General features: G+C 34.8%; 1 protein-coding gene across 6 annotated transcripts in view; it reads right to left on the reverse strand.

Annotated features, from left to right (window-relative positions):
- The window catches only part of LOC145293678 (CD9 antigen-like), a 68852-nt gene that overhangs the window by 29893 nt on the left and 19333 nt on the right, over positions 1 to 19626 (reverse strand). For 4 of the 6 annotated variants that reach the window (XM_080140067.1, XM_080140063.1, XM_080140066.1 and 1 more), the window contains 4 exons: positions 15420 to 15498; positions 14401 to 14631; positions 4787 to 4861; positions 2937 to 3014 (listed from right to left, as the gene is read on the reverse strand). In XM_080140067.1, the coding sequence (XP_079996193.1) occupies positions 2937 to 3014; positions 4787 to 4861; positions 14401 to 14631; positions 15420 to 15485 (450 nt within the window). In that variant the 5' untranslated portion in view covers positions 15486 to 15498. Of the gene's footprint in view, positions 1 to 2936; positions 3015 to 4786; positions 4862 to 14400; positions 14632 to 15419; positions 15499 to 15881; positions 16029 to 19626 lie in introns of all 6 variants that reach the window. The other 2 variants (XM_080140064.1, XM_080140065.1) reach the window with 1 other exon arrangement.

Here is a 19626-nt window from a genome sequence, read left to right on the forward strand (position 1 = left end):
TATATATATATATATATCCGAATTATTATCCGAATTATTAAATAGGCTATCTCGTATATAGGCATTACAATACTGTTTTTTACCAGAGTGGATATGTGTGTATGTGTGTCTGTGTATGCATATATGTATATTGTCTATGTATATATACACCTGTGTAAACTATAATAATACGCTGTTTCTAAAAAAAAAGGGGGGGTTACCACACTACTGAAGTTAGAAGGCATCTTATTAAATAAAGATTTTGGTTTTGTACTTGTATGGCTGTGTATTTATGCTTTATGAGTACGCAGGTATCTGTGTGTATATGTAAGTATGTATGTAAGTGTATACGAATATGTATATGGATATCTATATGTCTATGTGTCTCGTGTGTGTATTGTATATATCTGTGTGGATTTGGGGACACGTGTGTATGGGGATATGTGTACGCCTGTGGATGGTCTGATTATGTGTGTATGTAGGAATATATACTGTGTGTATAAATACTCGTATGGGTGTATATATATATATGTTTTATTGAGGCATGTATCCGGTTGACGGATTTTAAGGTTCCCAATTTGATAGCCTTATTAATATTAGTATAATAACAGACAGTATATAATATGCGAGTATATATATTGCTGGTTGTATTGAGGGTGCATGTGTTGATATAAATGCGTGTATGAGTATGAATATAAATATCTGATAACTGTTTGTGTGCATTATACGTATGTGTGTGTATGTTTGTATATGTGTATGTATACATGGGTGTATCAAAGTGTGGGTGTTTGTACGTGTATTTATCTATATGTGTACATGCCGAGATTGGTAACTTTCAGGATATTTTGTTTTATTTTAATTTTATTTTAATTTTAATTTTATTTTAAATTAATTTTAATTTTAATTTTTATATTCATTGTCTGTATTTCTGTGCGCGTGTATGCGTAAAATATACCTTAGCGGTGTATATCCACTCCTAAGTAAAAGTATATGTGTATATTTGCTTCTAAAGTGTGTGCGCGCGCGTGTGTGTGTGTGTGTGGATTGAGGATACCGACCCCGAAGTGGATAGCCAACATATATGTCTATAATGTTTGACCACCGACCAGGGGGAGACAAGATTCTGAATTCTCAAGTGCTTTATAGCGTAAAACCAAAAGATGAGATTGATAAAAATAAAAATAATATAAAGGGGAAGAGAGAATAAAAGGTTAAGATTTAGAAAGATAAAAGCCAGGGAGGGATGCATCGGCGATGCATCCCTCAAAGACCTTACTTGTCCTCTCCCACACATATTAGATGACGAGACTCTAATTTTGTAAACGAAATAAGAAAATGTTTTTGTCTTGAAATGTCAGTTATCGAGGATAATTCTTGGCCTGAAGACGTAATCTCTCCAATGTGGGTGATTACAGAAACATGTATGCATATATGTAGCCATCAATGTTTGTATAAATAAATTATATATATATAAATATATATATATAAATATATATAAATATATTATATATATATATATATATATAAATATATATATATATAAATATATATATATAAATATATATATATAAATATATATATAAATATATATATAAATATATATATATATATATATATCAGTTTTTCTCTCAATCTACAGTTTCAACAGAAAAATAACAGATCATTTCATTAAAAAAATATTCAAACTAACCACTTATATAATTGCTGATGTGTGTTTTAAGGAACTATGCGTACATTTCATCTCCTTTTAAAAGTTATTGCATTCGTTCTGAGGAAACTGCTTTTCTCAAATATGTAGTCCCACAAAGTAGCAAAACTTTTATTCGCTATCCATAGAGTCCTCCCCCCTCCCTTACATCACCATGTTACATGCTTAAGTAAGTATTTTTACATCACAAATTATTTCATGCTTGGTTTCCATTACAGCTCCCTGTCTACTAATACTTAGAATGCTTGATTAAATCAATGAACACATCGGATCATATTCAAAATGGCCTTTGCATGATTGCTACGATCAATATTAGTTCATTATTTACAAAAACACTGACAGACATAGTATGTTTTCAGTTAAACCAGTAACGATTTCCTTCCGGATATGTACATAATAATCTTCATGAAACTCGACTGACTTTTTTCTCAAACTATTACATAAACACGTGCACATTCCGTTATGGTTTGTTCCAGCAAATAATGTTTAAAAAAAATGTTAAATTAAAAACAAATGAACGTTATTAGTTTATACTCTTCTGAGCTATTTTATTTTTTTTAAAAGTCGTTAACTAACAAAACAAATTGGTTAACTGCTCTGAGACGCTATAATGGCTCAATAAGTGATTATTTTAGGTTAACTTTATATGCAAAACTTATTCTGCATTATAAATTCTACAATAACTCGGAAGGCTGGAAAATCACGCCATCACTTATAACCCCCCCCCCCAAAAAAAAAGCTATGAGCAGAATTTATCTTCTGTAGAGAAAAAAAAAGAAAAGAAATTGTTTAACTACTTTAAAACTCTATAGTGGTTCCGAAATGGGGGATCCATTTACGTTAAATTTATATTCTAAAAAATTCATTCTAAAAATACAAACCAAGGTTTTCTACTTTATTTGTCGATTTTTTTTTTTTTTTTTGCCAAGTTTTGTTTTTTCCAAGTTTGCTAAGAATATAATCGCCCCTAAAAGTAGAATCTCAGTTTTTTCAGGGGATGATTTAATGGCAAGTGTTTATCTTCAATAATGGTAAAAAAAAAAAAAAAAAAAAAATTATAAATTGGCTTCAATTTTGACAAAATATTTTAATTGGAGATTTTTGTCGACGAAAGGGTTACATTTACAAATCAAGAAAGAGAAAAGAGAATAAATTTTTAATAAATGACGAATCTAATTTTTTAACCCTCATTTAAAAATTTCTGAAACTTGTTTAATTAATAAGTGTAAAAAATTCCAAAGATACTTACCATTTTTTCAAACTCTCCATAAGTGGTACTTTGCAACTTTTTTACAACAGTCAAAGCATTTTTCACATGACTTTCAACCTAAAAAAATGTCGAGTACAAAAAAAAAAAAAAAGAAAATAGTTAAAAACAAAAGAAGCAGCACACAAGATTTTTTTTGTAAAATTATTTTTTTTTTATTGATTCAATGTTACTTTCTTCATGTCAAGGGAGTCAGAGGTTTTTCGATACTTCAACCAACTTTTTCAAAAAAAATCTTTGCTCCTATTTACTTTGCCTTTCCACGGGGGGCAGAGTTAGACACTAGGGTCGTTTTTTGGTATTATTATACAAACACCGTGACAGCGTTAGGGTTAGGGTTAGGGGGTTAGGGTTAGGGTTAATTCGCTGTCACGGTGTTTGTATAATATTACCCGTTTTTCAATGTCGGGAAAAGAACAAAAATAAAAATTGTCTCAGTCGTGAAGGATTTCTCCTCCACTAACTGAGAACAAAAAAATTAAAGATATTTCACTTTGATCTTGGCCCGAATATCAGAAGAACTGTAAGTTAACATGGCCGCCATCTTTGCTCTCAGCCACAAATCTTTCCACTTATTTTTCTTTGCTTATCTATTTAATGTCACTTTGTTGGTTGTGAACAAATAGCCGGGCCAGTTGACTAATCCGTAGCACCAGAAAAAGAGTCGTTTCACCATAACTGCATTTGCCTAATATTGCACAACAGACAAATAGAGATTGTAAAGTTAACTTCACAATCCAAATAATAAACTTAAGAGGTCATCAGAATTTAGGGTAACTATGCAAAATACGGACCGTACTGAAATCATAATGTTATTATTTAGAAATCTATTCTTAATATAGGGAGGGCGGTTTGTAATTATTATGTACTTTCACCTAACAAGTTGATAAAAAATATAGACTGCAAAAATTGAATTTAACTTAAAAATCCTACCTAAAAAAATAGTCCGGTCAGTATCTGTATCTTTCCTTACATATAAAAGGCACTTTGTGCGTGTGTGTATGTATGTATGTGTGTGTGTGTGTGTGTGTGTGTGAGAGAGAGAGAGAGAGAGAGAGAGAGAGAGAGAGAGAGTTCCAAATGGATTTTGAAACTGCTGGGTCGATTGCATTGACTTTTTTTAAAAATTCACACAAATGTGTCTGGGTACGTTCTTAGGTTTTGTATCAAAATACCTGTGTTAAGTATTGATAATCGAAAACATCCAATTAAAGAAGGAACAGACTAATATTGGCCAAAGTTAACACTCTTATACAGCCTAACATCACAAACGCATTTAAGAAGTTTTATCACCACAAAAGCAGTAGGACCCGGGGTATAAAAGCAGCAATATATTTTTGATACGACAAAAACACATTTGGAATGGATGGGTCGATTAAGAGCACAACTGAACGATGAATTGAACACTTCCTTTTACATTTTGAACTTTAATTCAATCTATTATATAAAAACATTTTATAAAATTAACAGTAGGTTTTCTACAGTGCAATGTAGACTACAATGTATGGGGAGACATGTGAAGCTGAAGCTTTCTCCCAGTGCACGCACCGCAGTACCGCACTGGGTCCCCAACTAGAGCAGGCAATCAATTGATTTGATTGAAAAATGGGCGATTTCACCGATTCTGATGACAATAAAATATTGCAAGTGTGAACCATTTATTGATACTCATTCAATCCCAGGCAACGTCGGGTTTCCCTGCTAGTTTTGTATAAGTACCCGATGTAGTTATCGTTTATGCCCGATAGATTCCTCGCCATTCAAGAAAGAAACAAAAGGCAGGATACAGTAATGTTACAACTGGTTGTCATGATACACAAAATAATATTTACCTTATCTTTGAAAACAATCGCCACCACAAAAACTGCAACTTCAACAGCGAAGATGATAAACAAAAGTGTTGCATACTAAAAACAAAAAAAAATATTGAGAAAAAACAAAAATATTTGCAAAAACAAAAACATATTTGCAAAAACAAAAATATTTACAAAGACAAAAAAATTTAAATAAAATTTACAAAAAAACAAAAACAAAAAATATTTACAAAAATAAATTTTCAAAAGCAAAATCAAATTTACAAAAATAAAAACAAAAAAATATTTACAAAACAAAAAATTACAAAACCAAAATAAAATTTACAAAAATAAAAAATATTTACAAAAACAAAAAAAATTACAAAAACAAAATAAAATTTACAAAAATAAAAAAAAAATAACGAAAATCGAAAACTTTGAATTTCAACAAAAAGCAATGTTATCTACTTTTGGCCTTTTGGTCAAGATCAAAGTGTAGTATCTGTTCTTCAGATGCTGCACTTCCATTTCTTGTTCTCTTTTGGTGGAGGATCAGTCCTTCACGACTGAGACAATTTTTTATTTTTGTACCTTTTCTCCACGTTAAAAAACGACCCTGGTGTCTAACTCTGTCCCGTAGGTACTTAATTATGATTAGTAACATATACAAAAATTACGAAAATGATAAAATATATAATTAATTATAAATAAAATTACTTTCCAGAAAGATGCAAGTTTTACTTAAATAATTAGCAGATTATAAACTATGAGTTACTCCTCTTGTTAAAGTTACATTTACAAAATAATAATGCTGGATCGCTGGATCATAAAAGTAAATGTTTTATACAATAATGTAGCGATATGTTACTAATTTCGACATAAAAATGAAATAGATTACATTGCTTCCATTATTTGAACAGTAGATATCTCACTGCTGATGCAATTCTCTACCTGTATAAGAGCCAAGTACGTCCAAGGATGGAGTACTGTTGCCACATCTAGAGAGGAGCTTTTAGAAGCAGCCTATCCTGCCTTGACAGAGTACAAAGTAGACCTTTTAGCCTAGTGGGGGTGCCCTTTTCTCTTCCCTGCATCCTTTTTCTCACAGAAGAGACATTGGGAGCCTGTCGTATTTTATTGTTATCGTCTGAGCTCCAGTCTCTGGTCCCCTCTGTCCTGACTTTCATGAAAAACATTCGTTTAACTAAAACTACTCTTAATAATCCCGCCTCTTTATCTGTGCTCAACCTAAACGTAGATTCCATGAACAAAGCTTCTTTCTTAGAACTGCACGCCTGTGGAACTCTATTCCTTTTTCCTGCTTTCCAACTGACTACAATATGGTTGTCTTAAAGTCCAACGTAAACAAATTCTTGATGAGTTACCCCCTTAAGTAATCCAATTTACCAAATTTCCACTACTAACGATTACTACGACATTTTCCCGTTGACTATTATATGCTCATTAACTCTTATCCCCGAGTGACCTCCGGGCCTTAATAAGTGGTAACTGACTTTGTGAAAAAAAAAAAATTTAGTAAATAAAAAAATAAATTAAATTACTTAAACAAAAACAAATGGCAAATTTTGGAAAGACTCCCGACATAGAGTTAAAGTAATAATTTGAAGAACGATTTTTGTAAGACTTGTCACAAATATGGAATTTAAGAGAAATAGTAATGTATTCCTTAACTTTTCACCGGTTAAAAACGGACAAAAGTTATAGCCCGTTGTTATAGCCATTGACAATGAGTGCTTTCTGCTAAATTGATGGTTGAATATGGTTAAATTTGTGCTCATTATTGCATTAAACATTAATCCTTATTAATCCCTAACTGTGCATCGAACTGATACCATAATACTTAGTTTGCTGCACCTTATCATAACAAAGGTCCATACTAAATTTCAGCCAGATCGTCCCAGTGGTTTCCAAGAAAAATGAAATGGAATGTACAGACAAACAGGAATATCACAGATTTTTTACCCCCACCAATGAGGTTATGTTTTCAGTAGAGTTTGTTAGTTTGTTGATATTTTTTGTATACAGCCTAGCGTCCACATCAGTCGATACATCACCGCCCAAACCTGATCAAACAATCGGCCAGGGTTTAACTTAGAACTGATTTAATTTATAGATATCTAGAGAAAACGTTAAGGGCACAGAAAAGTTTAGTCATTTCTGGCGATAACTTTGGTTTTATTCATTATAGAGACTCGCTACTTGGCCCATATTGTAGCCAATGAAATCTTGCACCTTAAATAATCTTGAGAAGTTTTTTCTTACTTGACAATCACTACTTATCAAGGCCCGAAGGCCACTCGAGGATAAGAGTTAATGAATATAAGGTGTAGTTAGTGGTATAAATTGGGTAGAATTTAATTATTTATGGGGACGGTTCAACAAGAACTTGTTTACATTAGATTTGAAAGCTACCATATTGTATTCAATCGGGAAGCAGACCAGCGGAATAGTGTTCCAAAGGTGGCCAGTTCTGGGAAAGAAGCTTTATTCGTGGAATTTACATTTAGATTTAGGCACAGATAGAGAGTATGGAAAATCATATATAGTGGTTTTAGCTAGTCGAGCGTTTTTTGTGAAAGTTTGGCAAGGAGAGACCAGAGATTGTATTTCACTCGAGCACTTGCCATGAAAATAGCGATAGAGCAGAAACAGGCTCATGACGTCTTTTCTGTGGGAAAAAGAGGTTGCAGAGAAGAGAAAAGGCCATCACCTACTAGGTTTCAAAGCAATTTCGTATTCTATCAAAGCAGGTTATGGCACGCCGAGCAGCTCCAGCCAATATATACCAACTTTTTAGGGTGAACCTGGATCTTATACAGATAGAGGATTGCATTGGCAGTGAGGTACTTACTAGAACTGTAGTTGGTCAAGTTTTAAATTTACATACTTTCAACTTCCGCTTTTTTCTAATTTGACGATAGAACTGATGCTCTTTGATAACAATAACCTCCATACAAAATTTCAGCTTGATGAGATAAATAGTTTTTTAGTTATCAAAGTCAAAGTTTCTATGGCATCGTACCTCTCAGAATGCATCGCAAGTGTTGCCAGAATTCTTGCCAATCAGCCAATCAATGAAAGCTTGGAAAACTATTGTATGTGTTTTACATGATAAGTACTTTCTTTTTAAAAATTATTTCTAATCTTATCCTCAATTTCTTTTAATTTTTTACAAAGGAGTCACTACTTATCAAGGTCTGGAGGCCACTCAAGGATAAGGGTTAATGAGTGTACAATATTCGATGAGACAATATCATAGTAATCATTAGTAGTGGAAAATTGGTAAATTGGATTACCTCATGGGACAGCTCAACAATAAATAAATAAAAAAAAGATCAAAAACAATATATAACAAATAAATATTACCAAAGGCAAGATAAGTTACTTTCTGCCTACCTGGATAAGAGTTAACCTACACTCATCAATCCCCTCTAATTACTTTGATGTGGCTGGATAGCTTTCACTCATGAAGACTTAGTCTATATTCTTAACACCCTCCTCTCAACTAGGGAGTGAAATCTAGAATCATACCTTCAATTGTATATATGTAGTACTCTTTAGATATTAGTGCCTAAATATATATATTTAGTGATTTTAATATCCACCGCTGTAATTAGCTTGTGTTTTTTAACTGCACAGATGCAGTTAGCAACAGAACGTATAGTTTCTCTATATTGCATTCCCTTTGACAGAGTGTGACTTTCTTGACCAGTTTCTCAGATTAAGAGAATCAGCAAGCGTCACTTCTTGATCTATTCTTAGCTACATTGGCTTATGTGACGAATGCCTACAGCTGACTTGAAAATCCTGATCACGTTGTGATATTAACTTCTGATCACAAAACGATATTTTAAAAAGGCTGATTGGGAACCATATTATAGATAACCATGGAATAATTTCAGCTACCATTGTGAAAAAGCAGAGAGAGTTTCACCAACATGGCCGCCATAAGGTAGGTACAAATAGGCAAAAATTTATAGAAGTTAGAAATCATTATAAGAGTGAAATAGATTCAACTAAGAGAAGATATACTAAAATGACCAGAAAATCTATTGAGTTGCAGAAATTAGACCTTCACAATTTCTGAAAAATTTTAAGTCGTGTAGTCAATAATGGGTAATCAACAATTCCCCACGGCAACTGAGGAGGCTGAACTGCTTTCCCGGTGATATATCTCTAACTCCACCTTAGACATTACAAACCACTCTTTCCCAAGGTTTTCATTTATGGGCAGAAATAAAACTCAATGATTTGATAATCACACCTCCCCTCACATGCACACTTTCCATTTCTGTGATAAAAATCTAAACATCTATCCTTACTATACTCATAAAGAAATGTTCTGGTGAGCTAACTCCTGTTTTCTCCAAACTCTACAACAAATGTCTTATGTAATCTTTCTTCCCCAACATTGTGTACTAATATCCTAGAATGCTGGTGAAAGAATTATCGCTCAATTAGTCTCTTCTCTCTTCATTAAAATCTTTGAGTCGTTTATTAACCAAGCATAAGTCCACCACCTTGTAAATCTTAAACTTCTTTCTGACAGATTTAGGAAAACCCGTTCTACTAACAATCATCTCTGAACGCATATACCATGCATTGAACAAGGCGGGTGAAGCAAGCCTGATAATGTTTGATATAACCAAAGCATTCGACAAAGTTTAGTATGAAAGTCTTCTCATGAAAATTAAATCATGCGGTATTACTGGCCAAATGCTTAACATAATCAGATCCTTTTTAGACAAGAGAAAAATTCAGGTTGTCCTTGATGGCCGTACGTCCAAACCAACATTAATGCAGGTGTGCCCCGGGGGTCGATCCTTATAACTTTATTGCTTCTGATAGTCATAAACCACACCCCTGATGCAATTATGTCCGTTCAAGGTTAGGTATCAAATTTCTTGTGTTAATAACTAAATATTCAATATTTTCTCTAAAAATGAGTTGAATTTAATTCTCAATTTTATAATAATTATACATTTAATAAGTTTTAAAAATTTAGTTAAACTTTCAACCTAAAGTATCTGAAACTAGCAGGGCTTCCCAGTATTGTCCACATGTCTTTATTTTATTGCATTTTCACCTCAAACAAGGCACAGTGCCACTTTGATGTAGGGGGCTACAATCTGGGACATAATTGCAAGAATGCTATGTAGGGAGTTGAGCAGCGATATGTCTTTTTACATTATACTTGAACTTTTGCATGTCAGTACAGTCTGGAAAGCAGGAACTCAGAAGGGAATTTCAAAGTTTAACAATCCTAGGGAAGAAACTATTAGAGTAGAAGTCTTTTTTACATCTAGGGGTTTCTAATGTGTAAAGGTGGGATTTTGCCGCTTGTCGAGTTTGTCGGGGGTATTTACGTCAAGGAGGTACAAGGGCTTGTATTTCGTCGGAGCACCTACCACTAGCATACTTGTAAAACAGGCAGAGGGATTCAAAATTTCGTTGATGGAACAGTGGTTGAAGCCTAGCTGATAGAGTGGGACTTATTAGGTTGGCAACTCTTTTGGACCCTGTTTAAAAGGATAAGACTAGTAGCACATGCACCATCCCAAATGTGACAACAATACTTCATACATGGGCGAATGGTGGCTTTGTAGAAGTACAGGATACTGTCAAGCATAAGTAACTTTCTAGCATGGTAGAGAGAGCCCACCTTCTTCGCAGCAACTTTGGCAATGCCCTCAATGTATCTGTTCTAACTCATTTTCCCATGAACGTTAAGCCGAGGAGTTTGAATGAAGTACTTTCAGGTAATGTATCATTAGCCATAGCTATTAGTGGTTGAGAAAGTTTCTTGTAATTATTAAAGAAAAGAAGCTTAGTATTGACAACATTGAATGTGACCATCCATTTTTGTGCCCATTCCACTACAGACTGAAGGTCTTCCTCTAGGGTTTTTGCCATTTCCTTGGATACGTGTTGGATAAGAAAATAGAAGAGTTAAAAAAATATAACATCCTTCGAAATTACATTAACATCTTCTCTGTACTGTGCTCCAATGGTATGACCAAGGTAATAAAACCTCTTAAAAATCGTAGTAGCTATACCATCGATATATATATATATATTTTTTTTTGCATAGGCATCACCACTTATCATGGCCGAGGGGCCACTCGAGGATAAGAGTTAAAGAGTGTACAGTAGTCAATTGGACAATATAGTAATTGTCAGTAATGGAAATTCAGTAAATTTGTTAACTTAAGTGGAACAGCTTATCAAGAACTTGTTTACGTTGGACTTGAAGACAACCATGTTGTAGCATGCTGGAAAGCAGAAAAACAGAAGACAATTCCACAGGCGTGCAGTTCTAAGAAAGAAATTTTTTTCATGGAATCTACGTTTAGGTTTAGGCACAGATAAAGAGTGGGAGAATTATTGATAGGGTTTTCAGCTAGACGAGTGTTTCTTGTGAAAGTTTGACGAGGGGGGGGACCATAGAGTGAAGCTTAGTCGATCACTTACCATGAAAATAACGATAAAACAAAGACAAACTCGCTACATCTCTTCTGTGAGATAGAGGTTGCAGGGAAGAGAAAAGGACATCTTCTACAAGGCTACGAAGTCTATTTTGAACTCTATCAAGGCAGGATAAGTCCTTTCTAGCAGCTCCTGCCCAGATGTGGCAACAGTATTCCATCCTTGGACATACCTGGCTCTTATATAGATAGAGAATTGCATCAGTAGTGAGATATCTACTGGATTGATAGAAGGATCCCACCATTTTTCCAGTGGTTTTTGCAACAGATTTGATGTATGTGTTCCATTTCAGATCAGGAGTAAAGGTCAAGCCCAGAAGCTTGTCAAAACTTGAGGCCTCCTGAAGACGAGAGCCATTCATTTCAATTGATGCCAGATAGGGATCAGAGCGTTGATGATGTAAAGATAAAAGCTTGGTTTTAGATGCATTAAAAGTAACCAGCCATTCCTTTCCCCATTGTACCACTTGCTCAAGATCAGAGGAGAGAGAATCGGAGAGAACTTGGTCATTTACAATCTTAGATGTGCTACCATAGATCGTAGTGTCATCAGCATAAATGTCTATGAATGATGTAAGGATGTAATTTGGAAGATCATTAATGTAAATCAGGAAGAGAGTTGAGCACAAAATGGAACCCTGAGGGACGCCAACATTAATACTGTGAGCTTCTGATTTCTGCCCATCAACTACTACTCTTATGAACCTATCAGAGAGAAATGATTTGATAATTGAGAAGACATTTCCAGCTATACCATAGCTGGAGATCTTGTGAAGTAAACCTTTATGCCATACGCTATCAAAGGCCTTTGATATGTCAAGAGCAATTGCCCTAGACAGGTTGCCTCTATCGAAAGATTCACTAATCCTATGAGATATAATTGTAAGCACATCTGCTGTAGATCTAGCAAAACGGAAACTATATTGTGTGTCACTAAGAAAGTTATTTTTTGCTGAGATGGTTGATTACTTCTCTATTTAACACATATTCCAGCAATTTACTCATGACACACAGGAGGCTTATTGGCCTGTACTGAAAGGGAGATTAGCGATCACCTGAATTCTTAAGGGCAAACTGATGAGATTTTCCAGGGTGATGAGAAGCAATTCTCCTTAAGACAACGTTTAAACAGTTTTGTAAGTATGGGCGCTAGTTCTGGTTGAAGATTTTTGTAGTACTATAATTGGAATACCATCAGGGCCAGTTGCTTTACTGGAATCAAGGTTTTTGATTAGCTTGGCAACATCACATACAGATATTTGTATATCACATAGTGTGTTTTCTGATACAGGAGGAAATATTGGGGGTTGGCGGCCTTGGTCGCAAAAGGTAGTATTAGCTGCAAAGTTCTTGGCAAAGAGTTTGGCTTTGTTTGATGCTGACGAGATTACCTCAGGTGCATTGATGATAGTTGGGATAGAGCACACGTTTCTGTTTAGGATTCTGTTTGCTATTTGCCAAAACTGGTGGGAACCAAGCCGCTGCTCAGCTACTTTGGACCTGACACACTGAGCATACAACTCGCTTGCGTTCTTTATTTCTTTTTTACAATGGTTGCTGGCAGTTCTGAAAGCAGCTTTAGTCTCCGTACATCTATTACGTTGGAAGTAATGGAAAAAGTGATTTCTGTGCACAATGGCAGCAGCACATTCTGGAGAGAACCATGGCTGGCTGTTAAGTTTTCGCTGGAACTTTTTTCGAGGATATAAAACGGTCAATACCTACAATTAACCATTCTTTCAGGTCTGATACTAAAGAGTTCACATCCTCTTTAAACATGGAACGCAGAGGTAGATCTGATATAAATGTACGGAAGCTATCCCAGTCAGCCATAGAGTATCGATATACTGTACAATAGAGAGGTATGTCTGGAGACTTTTTACATTTCATTTTTATCTTAATTGATACAACAGAGTGGTCGGAAGATCCAAGTGAAGACATAACGGAAACTGAACATAGTTCAGGGCAAGTTGTGTGAAAAAGGTCTAGGAGACTTGCATACTGGCTGTCAGAGTCGGGCACACGAGTGGGTTCGTGAACAATCTGAGTGAGGTCATTAGCAATGGAGAAATCGTGACAGAACCTCCCCTCATCATCGGTCTTGTTTGAGTGAGTTAAACATTCTACATTGTGAACATTAAAGTCTCCACATACGTGAAGGTTAGCTGAAAGATAAGCAGATAGGACGTGGTCAATTTTCTCAGATATGCTTTTAAAGATAGTAACTCTGCTGTTGTGGGGGCGATAGAGAGTAAATATAAATGCAGTAGTGTCAGCAAGTGCAACTCAGAAGCACATATAGGGTATGTTAGGATCTTATCTGGGGATGTCCCTACCACATGGAAAGCCATCTTTAATATAGACACATATTCCATGCCCATGGCGATCTTGAGGGTCAGATTTGGAAGTTACGTTAGAGTATCCTTTAATCACGAACTCATCTAGGAGAATATCTGTCCAATGCCAGTTTTGCTTAGGAATAATAGGTCTGGTTTAGTCTCCTGTAATTGCGTTTCAACCTCTGGAAGGTTAGAACGTAGACCCCTGATGTTGGAGAAGGAGACACGGTAGTGGGGGGTTTATGATGGAAGTTGAAAATCCGGGTTTAATCATGTATTTTTTCTTGAAACTTTTCATATACTTATAAAAAAAACTATATAACATCTTTTGAAAGGTTCCTATTGACACCTAAGAATAAATATATAATCTTTTTAAACTACAACCAACTCAGGATCTTAAAGAATGTGAATATGTAATGTTTATAAGGGTTTATATTTTTATAACTTGGTAATTTATGAAGTTTATATTTTCTGGTAATTTATGAGTTTTATAAATATTTCTTTACATAAATTTTCAATGTGCTACTTGTACAAGTTATAAAAAATCGAAACTTTACAAAACTTTAAAAAAATATTTATTTATTTTATTTATGGAAATCACTTAATGTAAGGAACTTTTAGAAATAAAATATAACTAAAGATCGCAAAAGGTCATCCAGCGATAAGTGCAAAATAGATTCCGACACAGAAAACAATAATTTTTTCCCTTTTGTCATAAACATCGCTCATGAAATGTGGGGATTAAAAGACAAAATAAGGGGGAAGAAGCCCCCCCCCCTCCAATAAAAAGAAAATCAATTTAACTTACCAATATCAAGAGACATTTGATTTCTTTCCATGCCGCACACCAACCAAGGAAAGAAATTATAAGCATAAGAACGCTGACAGCAAGAATGACATACAGGCCGATACGTATTGAGGCAGGTGACAAGAAAGAAGTTACGTCCTGAGCTTCCGTGATAATATCACTTAGTTTTGTCAAGATTTCAGGTTTAGCAAGTAAAACTGCACTACCGATCACACCAGACAATGCCGACAGCTTCAAAGAGGAAACAAACATTTATTTTATAGAATTATAAATGAGAAAATTTAGTAAAAAAATGTAAAACAAAAAGAAAAAGAAAAAGAAAAACAAAACACACATATACGTAAATCTTCTGTAAGCATAGTAATGGTCTTCAAGCTATTTTATCTTCAGCTGATCTTTTTTCCTCATCTTTTTACTAACAATTCTGCATTCAACAGCTGATGTGCTGGTTGTAATATCACACAGAATAAGTAAATCTATAGATAAGGGCGTTGTTTCTTGAGTAATAGCTCTTGACATATCAAAGGCCTTTGATAGAGTTCGGCATAAAGGTCTACGCCACAAGCTTTCAAGCTTTCTAGCTATAAATTTAGAAATGCCCTCTTAACCATCAACTCCTTGCTTTCTGATTAGTCCATAAAAGTAGTCATTGATGTATAAAAGCTTAAGCCTCATAGAATCGATGCAGCGGTGCCTCAAGGATTTATTCTGGGCCCAACCTTTTTCCTGATCTAACTAAAAATTTGTCCACATTTGTGGCGGTCTAAATCCCTGGATCTTTGTGAAACCTTGAAGTGGCTTGATCAGATTTTTTTTTATCAACCCAATTTAAGGTTATTTTATGCCGAATTGAGTAATTTGGATGAAAAAACGTTTATGCTTGAAGTTATTTATATTTTCAAATATTCATTCATTGTGTTTTGTTTGATGACCCGATAAGGACTAAATTTAACATACAAACGAAATTAAATGCGTGTTTTGGGGGAGGTGTGTAAAGATAAAGAAAAAAATCAACTCACAAAAGCTGGAAAGTTCAAGGAAACTAGAATGTATTTCAATATCTTTTTATTAGAATCGGCCACCATCTTGATTTTGTTCCTAAAAAATATATTTTTCATATTTATTTCAATTACAACTTGCAAAATATTTTGAAACATAAAAGCACAATGAGATAATGATTTATTGTAAAAGTGATAGAAAACATTTTTAAGGTGCAAGAAAAAAAAAAAAAGATAAAAATGTCAATCTCCGTTAACTATGGCATTAAAATCATTTACTGCGTAAGAAAGAAGTTTCTTTTTTATCATCTTTGGTTCACACCCAACAAGGTAAATTACTACTAAGACGTAAGAGTAGAGAATTAAAAGACAATGCAATTGGTAAAGTTTTGCATTTTATAGTTTGTTTATTTCCTATTTCTCGGCTGTTAACTATACTGCATGATTGTCCAATGAATATAAACAATCTTCCAACCTAATTACAGCACGTGTGTGTCCTGCATATGTGTTAACAATTCCAGTCGAATCTGATGTGTATATGGCGGGAGGGCAGAATTCATTAAGTAAATTAAAATTGTCCTCTAAACATTTACTTTCGACAAAAATTTGCAGTTTTTGGTAATGATAAAACTGAAAAGAAAACAATAAGAAAAACAATAAAAGAATTTCTTTTTTATGTGTTAAAAACTTTTAAATCAAAAACTTTTCATGTTCAAAGTTTTATGTACTTCAAACAAAGCATGTTGCCATTGAAACATTAGGGGCTACTGTGATTAGGGGTCAGATTTATAGAGTACATCCTAAGTGGAGGATTACACAGCAAGATGCTTCTTCACATTACATTTAAATCTATGCATGTTATTACACTCAATAAAGCAGAGAGAATTCTAAAGTGAAGTGGTTCGAGAACAAAGCTATTAGAGTAGAATGCTTTCTGGAATCTGAGGACTTTTTATAGTAAAGGGGTGGAATTTTGCTGCTAAAATAGACTTTGTAGCCTCGTAGGGGATGCCCTTTTCTCTTTCCTGCAACCTCTTTTTCACAGAAGAGACGTTGCAAGCCTGTCTTTGCTCTATCGATATTATGGCAAGTGCTCATCTGAACTCCAATCTATGGTCCCTCCTCGCCAAACTTTCATGAAAAAATACTCGTCTAGTTAAAACCACTATCAATAATTTCCCCATTCTTCATTTGTGCCTAAACCTAAACGTAGATTCCATGAACAAAGCTTCTTTCTTAGAACTACACACCTGTGAAACTGTCTTCCATTTCTCTGCTTTCCAGTTGACTACAATATGGTCGTCTTCAAGTCCAACATAAACAAGTTCTTGATGAGCCGTCCCCTTAAGTAATCCAATTTACCAATTTTCCACTACTAACGATTACTATGATATTGTCCCACACTATTACACTCATTAACCCTTATCCTCGAATGGCTTACGGGCTTCGATAAGTTTTGACGCCTTTGTAAAAAAAAGATATATGAATTGTCATGGGGGCTTTGTCTTCTTTACATGAAAAAAAATTAAACTAAATATAGTCCACATTTAAACTTCTTATGTCTAACAGTTGTGTTCATGTCAGTGCGATTTACACAAATGAACGTCAGCACAGGCTTAATCCAAAAAATGGACACAGAAGAACCAATTAGGCCAAATTTTCAGGATTACAAGACAAATGTTTTGATTTCCATTTGAATTTTATAAAAGAGCATACCTAAAACAGGCTGAGTCATCTAACATTTGGGAGGCTCTACTCTTTAGTTTGTCGAGTATTTAAAAATGATAGAGATTGGTCTTCTGCATCTCAGTGTACACCAATTAGTCTTCCATATGTCATGAATAAGTTGTTTGAATCCGTGGCAACACTTTAAAGGCCAACAACGACCAAGTTAAAGCCAAGTACGTCCAAGGATGGAGTACTGCTGCCACATCTAGGCAGGAGCTGCTAAAAGCAGCCTATCCTGCCTTGACAGAGTACAAAATAGACTTCGTAGCTTAGTGGGAGATGCCCTTTTCTCTTCCCTGCAGCCTCTCTCCCACAGAAGAGACGTTGCGAGCCTGTCTTTGTTTTATCGTCATTTCCATGGCAAGTGCTTGTCTGAGCTCTAATCTCTGGTTCCTCCTCGCCAATCTTTCATGAAAAACACCCGTCTAGCTGAAACTACTATCATTAATTTTCCCCATGCTTTATCTGTGCCTAAATCCAAATGTAGATTCCATGAGCAGAGCTTCTTTCTTAGAAGTTCACGACTGTGGAACTCTCTTCCGTCTGCCTGTTTCCCACCTGACTACAACTTGGATCTCTTCAAGTCCAACATAAAAAAATCCTGACCCTCTTAAGTAAGACACCCTATTAAATATCCAATACTAATGATTACTACAATACTATCTCATTGATTACTGTAAACGCACTAACCCTCATCCTCGAGTGGCTTCCGGGCCTTGATAAGTGGTGACCTCCATGTAAAAAAAAAAGAAGATCTCTCTGAGTTTCTCTCATCTAACCTTGAGCTTGTGATGCAATGGAGCAAGGAGTGGCTGGTTAATTTTAACGTATCATACCAAGCTTCTATCTTTTTACAATAGACGTTTTGATCCCCACTTGGTCCCAATTGATATGAATGGCTCTGGTCTTAAAGAAACTCCCTGCTTTTACAAGCTTTTGTATCTGACTTTCACTCCTGGCTTGAAATAGGAACTTATATCAAATCTGTTGCCAAAGTCGCCATAAAAATGGTTGCATCTTTTTACCACTTTAGAAGTTATCTCACTCCCAACGCAATACTCTACCTGTATAAGAACCAGATATGTTCTAAAATACAGTACTGTTGTCAAATCTGGGCAGGAGTGATAGCGATCATATAACGCGTGCCGACATCTATTCTGCAAGTTTGTCAAAACTAATTTTTTGTAGATCTAAAGTTTTTGTGAAACTCACGGAGACGGATGGGCTCACAACGTACTTTGTAAATGAAATTGTCTGCAAACCATTGGGAATATTTCAAGTAGAGTAGTTCATCGTTCAACTTTTACTTTCTTTTCAACTCAACACTCACCTTTAAAACTTTAAAATGACGACTTTATAGGTTTTCAGGTCTGCTAAAAACGAATATCACATTTAAAACTGATGTAGACAAATGGTTTTTCTGATATTAAGATTTTTATTATCCAATGCAATCCCCAATGTTTTGAGAGTTTATCAAAAATAGTGTAGATCAAAGATTATATCTTTGCAAAATTCAAAGTGAATGAAGGGAGAACTATGGGTTAAAATATGTTTAGTCAACAACAGAATAAACAGAGAATGCCTTAGATCCCACATAATTTTGATGATCTTGTGAGAAAAAATATCAAAGTCATATGACATTTTTTTAATCAAGTCGCTTACAATGTGCGCTGCGATTGAATAATAAAAAAAAAAAACAATCACAGGCCACATTTTTTAACCTTCACTGAACCCTAAGTGAACATTAATTCCTTTTTTTTTTGTGCTGTGAATCCGAGACGTGAAGTTCGACTCTTGATATCTCTATTGACAACACAATTTATCATTTATATACAAAGGTATTTATCAGCACAGACAAACCAGCAAAACAAACAGAGAACATGAAAACTAAACACTGATATAAAGACGAATCTCTTGAGATAAGTTTCTGCAAATACCAGTTATTTGCAAAACATTTCTTTCTTTTGTAACGGCCACAAAAGCACAAATATGTAAGACGTTTTCGTATTCAAACTAAAACTACTACCTTTACATTAGCTTTGCTTATCCCTCCTCTCTCTCCCTCTTTTCTCTCTCTCTCTCTCTCTCTCTCTCTCTCTCTCTCTCTCTCTCTAATTAAATAACTCAAGTGTTATTTATTCTGCACTTCAAATCACCAATTTCTCGGTTAAATTCGACACTGTTGTCAAAACTTCTGACTTCCAAACGCAACAATCTTTCCAGCTGACTTCCACACGTCTGCATAAGTAGCACGCCTTCTCTCAACTCGCTTCATGTTCACTTCACATCGGCTTTTATAGACCAATCTCATTTGCATAAAAATTCACAGTCACATGATTATTCACCATAAAACAAACTGTCTTGTCATGTTAGTTTTCCTTTCTTTCTCTTTCATTTCGTTACAGGACCGACCCTTTGAATCATGCATGCGTTTCCCTACACTCCCTCTCCCTCTCCCTGTCTGTCTGTCTGTCTGTCTGTCTGTCTCTCTCTCTCTCTC

Source organism: Euprymna scolopes, chromosome 15 (genome assembly GCF_053919585.1).
Source record: "Euprymna scolopes isolate OS-2025 chromosome 15, ASM5391958v1, whole genome shotgun sequence".
Taxonomy (NCBI): Eukaryota; Metazoa; Mollusca; class Cephalopoda; order Sepiida; family Sepiolidae; genus Euprymna; species Euprymna scolopes.